At 40.0% G+C, this 16,406-nt stretch overlaps 2 gene segments (V, D, J or C); both read right to left on the bottom strand.

The window, feature by feature from the left end:
• Positions 1-5,094: 5,094 nt before the first annotated feature.
• Positions 5,095-8,251, bottom strand: LOC115180127 (Ig kappa-b4 chain C region-like). The segment is given in 3 exon segments: positions 5,095-5,683; positions 6,254-6,466; positions 8,239-8,251. Coding segments are annotated over 3 exon segments (543 nt in total).
• A 2,771-nt stretch (positions 8,252-11,022) lies between these two features.
• On the bottom strand, positions 11,023-14,179 carry LOC115180128 (Ig kappa-b4 chain C region-like). The segment is given in 3 exon segments: positions 11,023-11,611; positions 12,182-12,394; positions 14,167-14,179. Coding segments are annotated over 3 exon segments (543 nt in total).
• Positions 14,180-16,406: the final 2,227 nt, after the last annotated feature.

The following is a 16,406-nucleotide window of genomic DNA, read 5'->3' on the forward strand; positions in this document are numbered from 1 at the left end:
GTTACTCTGGACCATGATCTCTCTTTTGAAGAACATATCAAGACTGTTTCAAGGACAGCTTTTTTCCATCTACGTAACATTGCAAAAATCAGAAACTTTCTGTCCAAAAATGATGCAGAAAATGAATCCATGCTTTTGTTACTTCTAGGTTGGACTACTGCAATGCTCTACTTTCCGGCTACCCGGATAAAGCACTAAATAAACTTCAGTTAGTGCTAAATACGGCTGCTAGAATCCTGACTAGAACCAAAAAAATTGATCATATTACTCCAGTGCTAGCCTCCCTACACTGGCTTCCTGTTAAGGCAAGGGCTGATTTCAAGGTTTTACTGCTAACCTATAAAGCATTACATGAGCTTGCTCCTACCTATCTTTCCGATTTGGTCCTGCTGTACATACCTACACGTACGCTATGGTCACAAGACGCAGGGCTCCTAATTGTCCCTAGAATTTCTAAGCAAACAGCTGGAGGCAGGGCTTTCTCCTATAGAGCTCCATTTTTATGGAATGGTCTGCCTACCCATGTGAGAGACGCAGACTCGGTCTCAACCTTTAAGTCTTTACTGAAGACTCATCTCTTCAGTAGGTCATATGATTGAGTGTAGTCTGGCCCAGGAGTGGGAAGGTGAACGGAAAGGCTCTGGAGCAACGAACCGCCCTTGCTGTCTCTGCCTGGCCGGTTCCCCTCTCTCCACTGGGATTCTCTGCCTCTAACCCTATTACAGGGGCTGAGTCACTGGCTTATTGGTGTTCTTCCATGCCGTCCCTAGGAGGGGTGCGTCACTTGAGTGGGTTGAGTCACTGACGTGAACTTCCTGTCTGGGTTGGCGCCCCCCCTTGGGTTGTGCCATGGCGGAGATCTTTGTGGGCTATACTCGGCCTTGTCTCAGGACGGTAAGTTGGTGGTTGAAGATATCACTCTAGTGGTGTGGGGGCTGTGCTTTGGCAAAGTGGGTGGAGTTATATCCTGCCTGTTTGGTCCTGTCCGGAGGTATCATCGGAAGGGGCAACAGTGTCTCCTGACCCCTCCTGTCTAAGCCTCTAGTATTTATGCTGCAGTAGTTTATGTGTCGGGGGGCTAGGGTCAGTCTGTTCTACGTATCTGGAGTATTTCTCCTGTCTTATCTGGTGTCCTGTGTGAATTTAAGTATGCTCTCTCTAATTCTCTCTTTCTTTCTTTCTTTCTTTCTTTCTTTCTTTCTTTCTTTCTTTCTTTCTTTCTTTCTTTCTCTCTCTCTCTCGGAGGACCTGAGACCTAGGACCTTGCCTCGGGACTACCTGGCATGATGACTCCTTGCTGTCCCCAGGCCACCTGGCCGAGCTGCTGCTCCAGTTTCAACTGTTCTGCCTCCGGCTATGGAATCCTGACCTGTTCACCGGACGTGCTACCTGTCCCAGACCTGCTGTTTTCAACTCTCTAGAGACAGCAGGAGCGGTAGAGATACTCTCAATGTTCGGCTATTAAAAGCCAACTGACATTTACTCTTGAGGTGCTGACTTGTTGCACCCTCGACAACTACTGTGATTATTATTATTTGACCATGCTGGTCATTTATGAACATTTGAACATCTTGGCCATGTTCTGTTATAATCTCCACCCGGCACAGCCAGAAGAGACTGGCCACCCCTCATAGCCTGGTTCCTCTCTAGGTTTCTTCCTAGGTTTTGGCCTTTCTAGGGAGTTTTTCCTAGCCACCGTGCTTCTACACCTGCATTGCTTGCTGTTTGGGGTTTTAGGCTGGGTTTCTGTACAGCACTTTGAGATATCAGCTGATGTAAGAAGGGCTATATAAATACATTTGATTTGATTTTGATTTGATTTTACAGATGCACAACCAAGAGCATTCTGTCGGGCTTTATCACAGCCTGGTACGGCAACTGCACCGCCCTCAACCGCAAGGCTCTCCAGAGGGTAGTGCAGTCTGCACAACGCATCACCAGGGGCAAACTACCTGCCCTTCAGGACACCTACACCACCCGATGTCACAGGAAGACCAAAAAGATCATCAAGGACAACAACCACCCGAGCCACTGCCTGTTCACCCCACTATCATCCAGAAGGCGAGGTCAGTACAGGTGCATCAAAGCTGAGACCAAGAGACTGAAAAACAGCTTCTATCTCAAGGCCATCAGACTGTTAAACAACCATCACTAACATAGAGAAGCTGCTGCCAACATACAGACTCAATCTCTGGCCACTTTAATAAATGGATCCCTAGTCACTTTAAATAACGCCACTTTTATAATGTTTACATGTCCTACATTACTCATCTCTTATGCATATACTGTATTCGATTGCATCTTGCCTACGCCACACTGCCATCGCTCATCCATATATTTATATGTACATATTCTTATTCATCCCTTTACATTTGTGTATGTATAAGGTAGTTGTTGTGATTTTGTTAGATTACTTGTTAGATATTATTGCACTGTTGGAACTAGAAGCACAAGCATTTCGCTACACTCGCATTAACATCTGCTTACCATGTGTACGTGACCAATACAATTTGATTTGATTTGATCATCATCAGAATAAAACTATAATGGTGGTGTGACATAGAAGTTACCGTACATTAGTTATCTGAGTAAACAGTTGCTGTTTGATGTTATAAAAGCTGTGACATGAAGGATACAATACTCTAATCATTGAAGCATACTTGGAAACAGAAATAGATTTGAAACATTCATTTGCATAATACATCTGCTCCGCTGCTCTAAGAGGATTTATATCCCTGTGAGTTTAACACTTCATGACTGAGAGCTGTCCTTCATGACAACAGAACCCACAACAACCATGACTTTTATCACCATCTTCATCTGGACACTTGTTTTCTGCTTTCAAGGTTATAATTTTCTGAATTTATTGTTGAAAATGAATGAAATCTACGGTGTATACATGTACAGCATTTCAACGTTAATATTTCTATTCAGAACTATTCATTACTATATGTAATATTTCATTTATATAAATGTTTATTTTTTATTTTTCAGAAGCCAGAGGACAGTACGTTGTGACCCAGACTCCTGCAGTGAAAACTGTTGTCCCAGGACAGCAAGTCTCTCTGAACTGTAAAACCAGCAGTAATGTGTTTAACAATAACCGTCTAGCCTGGTATCAACAGAAACCTGGAGGAGCTCCTAAACTCCTTATTTACTATGCTACAACACTTCAGTCTGGGACTCCATCTAGATTCAGTGGCAGTGGATCTGGGAGTGACTTCACTCTGACCATCAGTAGAGTCCAGGCGGAAGATGCAGGAGATTACTACTGTCAGAGTGTACACTCAAACTGGCTTGGTAGCACCTTTTGGTCCACAGTGATACAGAGCCGTACAAAAACCTCCCTCAGTCAGACTGCACAGTGACTGTACTGCTACAGCTGGGACCTACTGCAGGTGCTGAGGGGGAAGAGGCAGTGACATGGAACAATGGTCACTAGATGAGGTCAGCTGTGACATGTGACAATATGATTAGAAAGCGATCATTCAGATCACATGACCATAATCATCATCATCATGGTTATGACTTATAGTATTTGCCATGGTCTTTAAGTGTATATATATAAAAGTTACTTGAAGTTTTGTAACACACTTCCTGTCCATATGCAAAGCAAGATCTACAGAAGTTAAACAAAAGGTGTTATGAACTCAACATTACTTCAAAGTTACAATCACTAAAGTCCCCCAAAACAAGTCCTCATATGGACCTCAAACAAATGTCTGATTTAAATGGATGTGATCTTCTAGCATTATAACTATTTTGATGAGCAGGTTACTGACTGTTACATCTGTTAATGAGACAACATGCTTCAAACATCAGACACATGTACTCTACTGGTGGGAGGAGCTATTGGACGGACAGGCTCATCGTAATGGCTGAAATGGAATGCATGTTGTGTTTGATATCGTTGAATTGATTCCATTCCAGCCATTACAATGATGTCATGCTCCTATTGCTCCTCCCACCAGCCTCCTCTGCACTACATACGCTATCTACATAAAGTATAATATCCATTTTATCTGTAATTAATTACATGGTGCCATATCATTTATGTCTCTCTCCCTGATTCCACCATAGAGGTTCAAACCAGTCCACTCCCTCACATCTGGCCCAGTCCAGGGTATTTCAGGCAGTGAAACTGTTCAACTGTTAGACTGGTAGCTGTGGGAGTGAAACTGAGATTTACATAGACAGGGCTGGGTGGTTCTGCTTGTCCCAGAATAGAGCAACACAGTCCCCAGATGTTCACCCTGTCACCAGGGGGTTGGAGATAGAGAAGACTCTATCTTAAAGATGTGATACTTGTAATATTATGTGGACAAATGTATTGCATTTAAGCAAAATACAAGAATGATCACATTGGTGAGAGACCAACATCTCAATCAAATGTTCAATAGCATTAGACTAAGTCTATAAATCAAGCATGTTAAAAACTGCTCCAAGAAATATAAATAAGGAGTACCATCTAGTACATGTGGCTAGACTGTTAATCTGTTAACATTGTAGTATCTAGACCTCTCCTGTTAATCTGTTAACATTGTAGTATCTTGACCTCTCCTGTTAATCTGTTAACATTGTAGTATCTAGACCTCTCCTGTTAATCTGTTAACATTGTAGTATCTAGACCTCTCCTGTTAATCTGTTAACATTGTAGTATCTAGACCTCTCCTGTTAATCTGTTAACATTGTAGTATCTAGACCTCTCCTGTTAATCTGTTAACATTGTAGTATCTGGACCTCTTCTGTTAATCTGTTAACATTGTAGTATCTAGACCTCTCCTGTTAATCTGTTAACATTGTAGTATCTAGACCTCTCCTGTTAATCTGTTAACATTGTAGTATCTAGACCTCTCCTGTTAATCTGTTAACATTGTAGTACCTAGACCTCTTCTGTGAAAATAGTAGTATATTGTGTTAGTATGAACTACTGGTTGATGACGATTTGGTTAGAACATAAATAACTGATCAATGAGGTTTAGATCTGATAGTTTCATAGAAACTGTGAATCCGGCTTTATGAATATATTGCTATATCATTGAAGAGTATTTAAGATTAAGGTCTATTTGGGTTTATTGAAAGAGACAAAAAATATTTGTTCCAAAGGGAAATCTTTATTTTCATCTATTCATCAAAGCTTCAAAGCAAACATTCCTTCAGTATCTAATAGTAATAAAACAGAACACGTCAAATCTAACACTGATACAACCTCAGTCTACAGAGAGGATTGACACATGAACTCAAGCAAAGCCCTCTGTTTGTCTACATGTCAGTGATCAATCAGACAGAGAACATCTGATCTCAGAACAGAGTCAAAGCAGAGGAACCAGCAGCCTCTCTCCACAGGGGTGTGTGACTGAGGGGTTCTACCCAGAACAGTCAGCCTTCCTCAGGGTCTTGGTGACTGGAGTCTGGGAATTCTGCTGGGCTTCACAGGTCACCTCTCCTGCCTTGGTCCACTCCTGGCCAGTGAGAGTCAGAGTGCTGCTCCAGCTGTATAGACCGTCCTTCTCCAGGACCCCGGGACTGGCCTCCTGCTTCTGGCTGGTCCCGTCCACTTTCCAGCTCATGGTCCAGTCTGAGGGGAAGCCCTTGTTGGCCAGACACGTCAGTGTGGCTGTTGTTGTACTGGACAGTTCCTCACTAGAGGGGGGCAGGACGGTGAGGGTGGGGGCACTGTTACCTGGAACAAACAGAACAACTCAACTGCATCAACTATGTCTAGAAGATTTATAAAAGCAATAGACATACAAATACATTGATTTGGAAATGCCTTCTAAATATAATGTAGTTAGACTGGTAAAAGGTTTGAAGAAAACACAAAACATAATATGATAGATATACAAAGAAGATTAATGAACAATATGAGTCAAGTGTAAGTGGTTAACTTTAGCGTTACTAGTATGTCAGATATTTTAGGATTGTTTCTGATCAGAATACTCAGAACATCTACAGTATATGAAGATAATCCAAGAGGTTGTATACAAACATAAGACTCTTTCACAAAGCAACAATAAATGCAATAATCAACACTTTAAGAGTTATAAAGTCTGCTCTCAAACAAATCAGACATACAAATACACCTACTATTTAACATTTTGATTGAATAAAATATTATTTGAAAGAAGGCTCAGTGAAAAGCAATAGAAAAATGCAATGTTTTTAAAATAAAGATTTATAAAATCGTAATATATTTAAGAAAGTAAAATAAAAATGTAATCAGAAAGAAATATGAAGAGAGCTTGTTACTTACTTCCAACATCAAGTCTGGTGCCGCTACCAAAAGTCCTCCACAGTGATACAATCCCTATTACTGCTCGTACAAAAACCTCCTGACCATTGGGGAAGCTGGATTTCTTTAGACTGTGGTTCAAATATCTAACTGTAATATGGTATGAATACTTGCCAAATATTGTTTTATCTTCTACATTTGAAAGAAAGTGTTTATTGTTTATTTTTTTTAAACCTGCTGTTTATTGTACATTTCCGACTATGTGCAGTGTGTTTATTCATACAACTAGTCTAAAATGTAGGCTAATCACTTCCATCTTTCAAAAATGCAGGTCAAATTTGATTAGATGTAATAACATTTATATTCCAATTGACCATAGTATGTGAAGGCCGTGTGTATTTAAAAAAAATCATCTTTAAAAGTTTTTTTTTTTTAAATTCTTAATATTGAGGCTAAATGTATGAAGAAATTGAAACATGACATCAAAACGTGAATAAAACAGTTAATTTGGTGTTTACTTACTTCCAACATCAAGTCTGGTGCCACTACCAAAAGTCCACCACAGTGATACAATCCCTATTACTGCTCGTACAAAAACCTCTCTGTGTTGTGTTGCTGCAGCTGTTACAGTGAAGATCACTCATACAGAATCATAATAAACACTAATACACTTTAACATCTTCCAGGTAGAACAAACACTTCATAATAACATTTCTAGGTAGTACAAATATGAATTGTATCTTAAATCCAGATATGAGTCTTTTTTCCTTCCTCTGTGTATCAGGTGTTCTCCTAGTCTGGAGGTACAGTCCAGCATTAGATCAGTGTTGCTAGTATTCCTCCATATTGTCCATATGAAAGACAACAGCAGCAGCAGTAGTGATAGTGATCCATGTTGTATATTCCTTTATTAAACATGTTGATATCAGATTTAACAGTGGTGGTAAAGTCACAGAAGACAGACAACACTACCAGAGGAATCCTACCAGCTTAAGTTTAGAGAATTGTTCACTAACTGATTAGAGGAACTTATCTGAGAGACCAAGCATGAGTGAACAGACAGTTCATTATATCTGATGTGGCAGGGTCTACAGACAATCACAATCACGGATTACAAAAAGAAAACCAGCCCTGTTGCGAACATCGACGCCTTGCTCCCAGACAAATTAAACAATCTCTTTGCTTGCTTTGAGGACAATACAGTGCCACTGACATGGCCCGCTACCAAAGCCTGTGGGCTCTCCTTCTCCGTGGCCAATGTGAGTAAAACATTTACATGTGTTAACCCTCGCAAGGCTGCTGGCCCAGACTGCATCCCCACCCCTCATAGCCTGGTTCCTCTCTAGGTTTCTTCCTAGGTTTTGGCCTTTCTAGGGAGTTTTTCCTAGCCACCGTGCTTCTACACCTGCATTGCTTGCTGTTTGGGGTTTTAGGCTGGGTTTCTGTACAGCACTTTGAGATATCAGCTGATGTAAGAAGGGCTATATAAATACATTTCATTTGATTTTGATTTGATTTTACAGATGCACAACCAAGAGCATTCTGTCGGGCTTTATCACAGCCTGGTACGGCAACTGCACCGCCCTCAACCGCAAGGCTCTCCAGAGGGTAGTGCAGTCTGCACAACGCATCACCAGGGGCAAACTACCTGCCCTTCAGGACACCTACACCACCCGATGTCACAGGAAGACCAAAAAGATCATCAAGGACAACAACCACCCGAGCCACTGCCTGTTCACCCCACTATCATCCAGAAGGCGAGGTCAGTACAGGTGCATCAAAGCTGAGACCAAGAGACTGAAAAACAGCTTCTATCTCAAGGCCATCAGACTGTTAAACAACCATCACTAACATAGAGAAGCTGCTGCCAACATACAGACTCAATCTCTGGCCACTTTAATAAATGGATCCCTAGTCACTTTAAATAACGCCACTTTTATAATGTTTACATGTCCTACATTACTCATCTCTTATGCATATACTGTATTCGATTGCATCTTGCCTACGCCACACTGCCATCGCTCATCCATATATTTATATGTACATATTCTTATTCATCCCTTTACATTTGTGTATGTATAAGGTAGTCGTTGTGATTTTGTTAGATTACTTGTTAGATATTATTGCACTGTTGGAACTAGAAGCACAAGCATTTCGCTACACTCGCATTAACATCTGCTTACCATGTGTACTTGACCAATATAATTTGATTTGATTTGATCATCATCAGAATAAAACTATAATGGTGGTGTGACATAGAAGTTACCGTACATTAGTTATCTGAGTAAACAGTTGCTGTTTGATGTTATAAAAGCTGTGACATGAAGGATACAATACTCTAATCATTGAAGCATACTTGGAAACAGAAATAGATTTGAAACATTCATTTGCATAATACATCTGCTCCGCTGCTCTAAGAGGATTTATATCCCTGTGAGTTTAACACTTCATGACTGAGAGCTGTCCTTCATGACAACAGAACCCACAACAACCATGACTTTTATCACCATCTTCATCTGGACACTTGTTTTCTGCTTTCAAGGTTATAATTTTCAGAATTTATTGTTGAAAATGAATGAAATCTACGGTGTATACATGTACAGCATTTCAACGTTAATATTTCTATTCAGAACTATTCATTACTATATGTAATATTTCATTTATATAAATGTTTATTTTTTATTTTTCAGAAGCCAGAGGACAGTACGTTGTGACCCAGACTCCTGCAGTGAAAACTGTTGTCCCAGGACAGCAAGTCTCTCTGAACTGTAAAACCAGCAGTGATGTGTATTATGATAACTATCTAGCCTGGTACCAACAGAAACCTGGAGGAGCTCCTAAACTCCTTATTTACTATGCTACAACACTTCAGTCTGGGACTCCATCTAGATTCAGTGGCAGTGGATCTGGGAGTGACTTCACTCTGACCATCAGTAGAGTCCAGGCTGAAGATGCAGGAGATTACTACTGTCAGAGTGTACACTCAAACTGGCTTGGTAGCACCTTTTGGTCCACAGTGATACAGAGCCGTACAAAAACCTCCCTCAGTCAGACTGCACAGTGACTGTACTGCTACAGCTGGGACCTACTGCAGGTGCTGAGGGGGAAGAGGCAGTGACATGGAACAATGGTCACTAGATGAGGTCAACTGTGACATGTGACAATATGATTAGAAAGCGATCATTCAGATCACATGACCATAATCATCATCATCATGGTTATGACTTATAGTATTTGCCATGGTCTTTAAGTGTATATATATAAAAGTTACTTGAAGTTTTGTAACACACTTCCTGTCCATATGCAAAGCAAGATCTACAGAAGTTAAACAAAAGGTGTTATGAACTCAACATTACTTCAAAGTTACAATCACTAAAGCCCCCCAAAACAAGTCCTCATATGGACCTCAACCAAATGTCTGATTTAAATGGATGTGATCTTCTAGCATTATAACTATTTTGATGAGCAGGTTACTGACTGTTACATCTGTTAATGAGACAACATGCTTCAAACATCAAACACATGTACTCTACTGGTGGGAGGAGCTATTGGACGGACAGGCTCATCGTAATGGCTGAAATGGAATGCATGTTGTGTTTGATATCGTTGAATTGATTCCATTCCAGCCATTACAATGATGTCATGCTCCTATTGCTCCTCCCACCAGCCTCCTCTGCACTACATACGCTATCTATATAAAGTAAAATACCCTTTTTATCTGTAATTAATTACATGGTGCCATATCATTTATGTCTCTCTCCCTGATTCCACCATAGAGGTTCAAACCAGTCCACTCCCTCACATCTGGCCCAGTCCAGGGTATTTCAGGCAGTGAAACTGTTCAACTGTTAGACTGGTAGCTGTGGGAGTGAAACTGAGATTTACATAGACAGGGCTGGGTGGTTCTGCTTGTCCCAGAATAGAGCAACACAGTCCCCAGATGTTCACCCTGTCACCAGGGGGTTGGAGATAGAGAAGACTCTATCTTAAAGATGTGATACTTGTAATATTATGTGGACAAATGTATTGCATTTAAGCAAAATACAAGAATGATCACATTGGTGAGAGACCAACATCTCAATCAAATGTTCAATAGCATTAGACTAAGTCTATAAATCAAGCATGTTAAAAACTGCTCCAAGAAAGATAAATAAGGAGTACCATCTAGTACATGTGGCTAGACTGTTAATCTGTTAACATTGTAGTATCTAGACCTCTCCTGTTAATCTGTTAACATTGTAGTATCTTGACCTCTCCTGTTAATCTGTTAACATTGTAGTATCTAGACCTCTCCTGTTAATCTGTTAACATTGTAGTATCTAGACCTCTCCTGTTAATCTGTTAACATTGTAGTATCTAGACCTCTCCTGTTAATCTGTTAACATTGTAGTATCTAGACCTCTCCTGTTAATCTGTTAACATTGTAGTATCTGGACCTCTTCTGTTAATCTGTTAACATTGTAGTATCTAGACCTCTCCTGTTAATCTGTTAACATTGTAGTATCTAGACCTCTCCTGTTAATCTGTTAACATTGTAGTATCTAGACCTCTCCTGTTAATCTGTTAACATTGTAGTACCTAGACCTCTTCTGTGAAAATAGTAGTATATTGTGTTAGTATGAACTACTGGTTGATGACGATTTGGTTAGAACATAAATAACTGATCAATGAGGTTTAGATCTGATAGTTTCATAGAAACTGTGAATCCGGCTTTATGAATATATTGCTATATCATTGAAGAGTATTTAAGATTAAGGTCTATTTGGGTTTATTGAAAGAGACAAAAAATATTTGTTCCAAAGGGAAATCTTTATTTTCATCTATTCATCAAAGCTTCAAAGCAAACATTCCTTCAGTATCTAATAGTAATAAAACAGAACATGTCAAATCTAACACTGATACAACCTCAGTCTACAGAGAGGATTGACACATGAACTCAAGCAAAGCCCTCTGTTTGTCTACATGTCAGTGATCAATCAGACAGAGAACATCTGATCTCAGAACAGAGTCAAAGCAGAGGAACCAGCAGCCTCTCTCCACAGGGGTGTGTGACTGAGGGGTTCTACCCAGAACAGTCAGCCTTCCTCAGGGTCTTGGTGACTGGAGTCTGGGAATTCTGCTGGGCTTCACAGGTCACCTCTCCTGCCTTGGTCCACTCCTGGCCAGTGAGAGTCAGAGTGCTGCTCCAGCTGTATAGACCGTCCTTCTCCAGGACCCCGGGACTGGCCTCCTGCTTCTGGCTGGTCCCGTCCACTTTCCAGCTCATGGTCCAGTCTGAGGGGAAGCCCTTGTTGGCCAGACACGTCAGTGTGGCTGTTGTTGTACTGGACAGTTCCTCACTAGAGGGGGGCAGGACGGTGAGGGTGGGGGCACTGTTACCTGGAACAAACAGAACAACTCAACTGCATCAACTATGTCTAGAAGATTTATAAAAGCAATAGACATACAAATACATTGATTTGGGAATGCCTTCTAAATATAATGTAGTTAGACTGGTAAAAGGTTTGAAGAAAACACAAAACATAATATGATAGATATACAAAGAAGATTAATGAACAATATGAGTCAAGTGTAAGTGGTTAACTTTAGCGTTACTAGTATGTCAGATATTTTAGGATTGTTTCTGATCAGAATACTCAGAACATCTACAGTATATGAAGATAATCCAAGAGGTTGTATACAAACATAAGACTCTTTCACAAAGCAACAATAAATGCAATAATCAACACTTTAAGAGTTATAAAGTCTGCTCTCAAACAAATCAGACATACAAATACACCTACTATTTAACATTTTGATTGAATAAAATATTATTTGAAAGAAGGCTCAGTGAAAAGCAATAGAAAAATGCAATGTTTTTAAAATAAAGATTTATAAAATCGTAATATATTTAAGAAAGTAAAATAAAAATGTAATCAGAAAGAAATATGAAGAGAGCTTGTTACTTACTTCCAACATCAAGTCTGGTGCCGCTACCAAAAGTCCTCCACAGTGATACAATCCCTATTACTGCTCGTACAAAAACCTCCTGACCATTGGGGAAGCTGGATTTCTTTAGACTGTGGTTCAAATATCTAACTGTAATATGGTATGAATACTTGCCAAATATTGTTTTATCTTCTACATTTGAAAGAAAGTGTTTATTGTTTATTTTTTTTAAACCTGCTGTTTATTGTACATTTCCGACTATGTGCAGTGTGTTTATTCATACAACTAGTCTAAAATGTAGGCTAATCACTTCCATCTTTCAAAAATGCAGGTCAAATTTGATTAGATGTAATAACATTTATATTCCAATTGACCATAGTATGTGAAGGCCGTGTGTATTTAAAAAAAATCATCTTTAAAAGTTTTTTTTTTTTAAATTCTTAATATTGAGGCTAAATGTATGAAGAAATTGAAACATGACATCAAAACGTGAATAAAACAGTTAATTTGGTGTTTACTTACTTCCAACATCAAGTCTGGTGCCACTACCAAAAGTCCACCACAGTGATACAATCCCTATTACTGCTCGTACAAAAACCTCTCTGTGTTGTGTTGCTGCAGCTGTTACAGTGAAGATCACTCATACAGAATCATAATAAACACTAATACACTTTAACATCTTCCAGGTAGAACAAACACTTCATAATAACATTTCTAGGTAGTACAAATATGAATTGTATCTTAAATCCAGATATGAGTCTTTTTTCCTTCCTCTGTGTATCAGGTGTTCTCCTAGTCTGGAGGTACAGTCCAGCATTAGATCAGTGTTGCTAGTATTCCTCCATATTGTCCATATGAAAGACAACAGCAGCAGCAGTAGTGATAGTGATCCATGTTGTATATTCCTTTATTAAACATGTTGATATCAGATTTAACAGTGGTGGTAAAGTCACAGAAGACAGACAACACTACCAGAGGAATCCTACCAGCTTAAGTTTAGAGAATTGTTCACTAACTGATTAGAGGAACTTATCTGAGAGACCAAGCATGAGTGAACAGACAGTTCATTATATCTGATGTGGCAGGGTCTACAGACAATCACAATCACGGATTACAAAAAGAAAACCAGCCCTGTTGCGAACATCGACGCCTTGCTCCCAGACAAATTAAACAATCTCTTTGCTTGCTTTGAGGACAATACAGTGCCACTGACATGGCCCGCTACCAAAGCCTGTGGGCTCTCCTTCTCCGTGGCCAATGTGAGTAAAACATTTACATGTGTTAACCCTCGCAAGGCTGCTGGCCCAGACTGCATCCCCACCCCTCATAGCCTGGTTCCTCTCTAGGTTTCTTCCTAGGTTTTGGCCTTTCTAGGGAGTTTTTCCTAGCCACCGTGCTTCTACACCTGCATTGCTTGCTGTTTGGGGTTTTAGGCTGGGTTTCTGTACAGCACTTTGAGATATCAGCTGATGTAAGAAGGGCTATATAAATACATTTCATTTGATTTTGATTTGATTTTACAGATGCACAACCAAGAGCATTCTGTCGGGCTTTATCACAGCCTGGTACGGCAACTGCACCGCCCTCAACCGCAAGGCTCTCCAGAGGGTAGTGCAGTCTGCACAACGCATCACCAGGGGCAAACTACCTGCCCTTCAGGACACCTACACCACCCGATGTCACAGGAAGACCAAAAAGATCATCAAGGACAACAACCACCCGAGCCACTGCCTGTTCACCCCACTATCATCCAGAAGGCGAGGTCAGTACAGGTGCATCAAAGCTGAGACCAAGAGACTGAAAAACAGCTTCTATCTCAAGGCCATCAGACTGTTAAACAACCATCACTAACATAGAGAAGCTGCTGCCAACATACAGACTCAATCTCTGGCCACTTTAATAAATGGATCCCTAGTCACTTTAAATAACGCCACTTTTATAATGTTTACATGTCCTACATTACTCATCTCTTATGCATATACTGTATTCGATTGCATCTTGCCTACGCCACACTGCCATCGCTCATCCATATATTTATATGTACATATTCTTATTCATCCCTTTACATTTGTGTATGTATAAGGTAGTCGTTGTGATTTTGTTAGATTACTTGTTAGATATTATTGCACTGTTGGAACTAGAAGCACAAGCATTTCGCTACACTCGCATTAACATCTGCTTACCATGTGTACTTGACCAATATAATTTGATTTGATTTGATCATCATCAGAATAAAACTATAATGGTGGTGTGACATAGAAGTTACCGTACATTAGTTATCTGAGTAAACAGTTGCTGTTTGATGTTATAAAAGCTGTGACATGAAGGATACAATACTCTAATCATTGAAGCATACTTGGAAACAGAAATAGATTTGAAACATTCATTTGCATAATACATCTGCTCCGCTGCTCTAAGAGGATTTATATCCCTGTGAGTTTAACACTTCATGACTGAGAGCTGTCCTTCATGACAACAGAACCCACAACAACCATGACTTTTATCACCATCTTCATCTGGACACTTGTTTTCTGCTTTCAAGGTTATAATTTTCAGAATTTATTGTTGAAAATGAATGAAATCTACGGTGTATACATGTACAGCATTTCAACGTTAATATTTCTATTCAGAACTATTCATTACTATATGTAATATTTCATTTATATAAATGTTTATTTTTTATTTTTCAGAAGCCAGAGGACAGTACGTTGTGACCCAGACTCCTGCAGTGAAAACTGTTGTCCCAGGACAGCAAGTCTCTCTGAACTGTAAAACCAGCAGTGATGTGTATTATGATAACTATCTAGCCTGGTACCAACAGAAACCTGGAGGAGCTCCTAAACTCCTTATTTACTATGCTACAACACTTCAGTCTGGGACTCCATCTAGATTCAGTGGCAGTGGATCTGGGAGTGACTTCACTCTGACCATCAGTAGAGTCCAGGCTGAAGATGCAGGAGATTACTACTGTCAGAGTGTACACTCAAACTGGCTTGGTAGCACCTTTTGGTCCACAGTGATACAGAGCCGTACAAAAACCTCCCTCAGTCAGACTGCACAGTGACTGTACTGCTACAGCTGGGACCTACTGCAGGTGCTGAGGGGGAAGAGGCAGTGACATGGAACAATGGTCACTAGATGAGGTCAACTGTGACATGTGACAATATGATTAGAAAGCGATCATTCAGATCACATGACCATAATCATCATCATCATGGTTATGACTTATAGTATTTGCCATGGTCTTTAAGTGTATATATATAAAAGTTACTTGAAGTTTTGTAACACACTTCCTGTCCATATGCAAAGCAAGATCTACAGAAGTTAAACAAAAGGTGTTATGAACTCAACATTACTTCAAAGTTACAATCACTAAAGCCCCCCAAAACAAGTCCTCATATGGACCTCAAACAAATGTCTGATTTAAATGGATGTGATCTTCTAGCATTATAACTATTTTGATGAGCAGGTTACTGACTGTTACATCTGTTAATGAGACAACATGCTTCAAACATCAAACACATGTACTCTACTGGTGGGAGGAGCTATTGGACGGACAGGCTCATCGTAATGGCTGAAATGGAATGCATGTTGTGTTTGATATCGTTGAATTGATTCCATTCCAGCCATTACAATGATGTCATGCTCCTATTGCTCCTCCCACCAGCCTCCTCTGCACTACATACGCTATCTATATAAAGTAAAATACCCTTTTTATCTGTAATTAATTACATGGTGCCATATCATTTATGTCTCTCTCCCTGATTCCACCATAGAGGTTCAAACCAGTCCACTCCCTCACATCTGGCCCAGTCCAGGGTATTTCAGGCAGTGAAACTGTTCAACTGTTAGACTGGTAGCTGTGGGAGTGAAACTGAGATTTACATAGACAGGGCTGGGTGGTTCTGCTTGTCCCAGAATAGAGCAACACAGTCCCCAGATGTTCACCCTGTCACCAGGGGGTTGGAGATAGAGAAGACTCTATCTTAAAGATGTGATACTTGTAATATTATGTGGACAAATGTATTGCATTTAAGCAAAATACAAGAATGATCACATTGGTGAGAGACCAACATCTCAATCAAATGTTCAATAGCATTAGACTAAGTCTATAAATCAAGCATGTTAAAAACTGCTCCAAGAAAGATAAATAAGGAGTACCATCTAGTACATGTGGCTAGACTGTTAATCTGTTAACATTGTAGTATCTAGACCTCTCCTGTTAATCTGTTAACATTGTAGTATC

The sequence above is a fragment of the Salmo trutta genome, chromosome 40, assembly GCF_901001165.1.
Source record: "Salmo trutta chromosome 40, fSalTru1.1, whole genome shotgun sequence".
Taxonomy (NCBI): Eukaryota; Metazoa; Chordata; class Actinopteri; order Salmoniformes; family Salmonidae; genus Salmo; species Salmo trutta.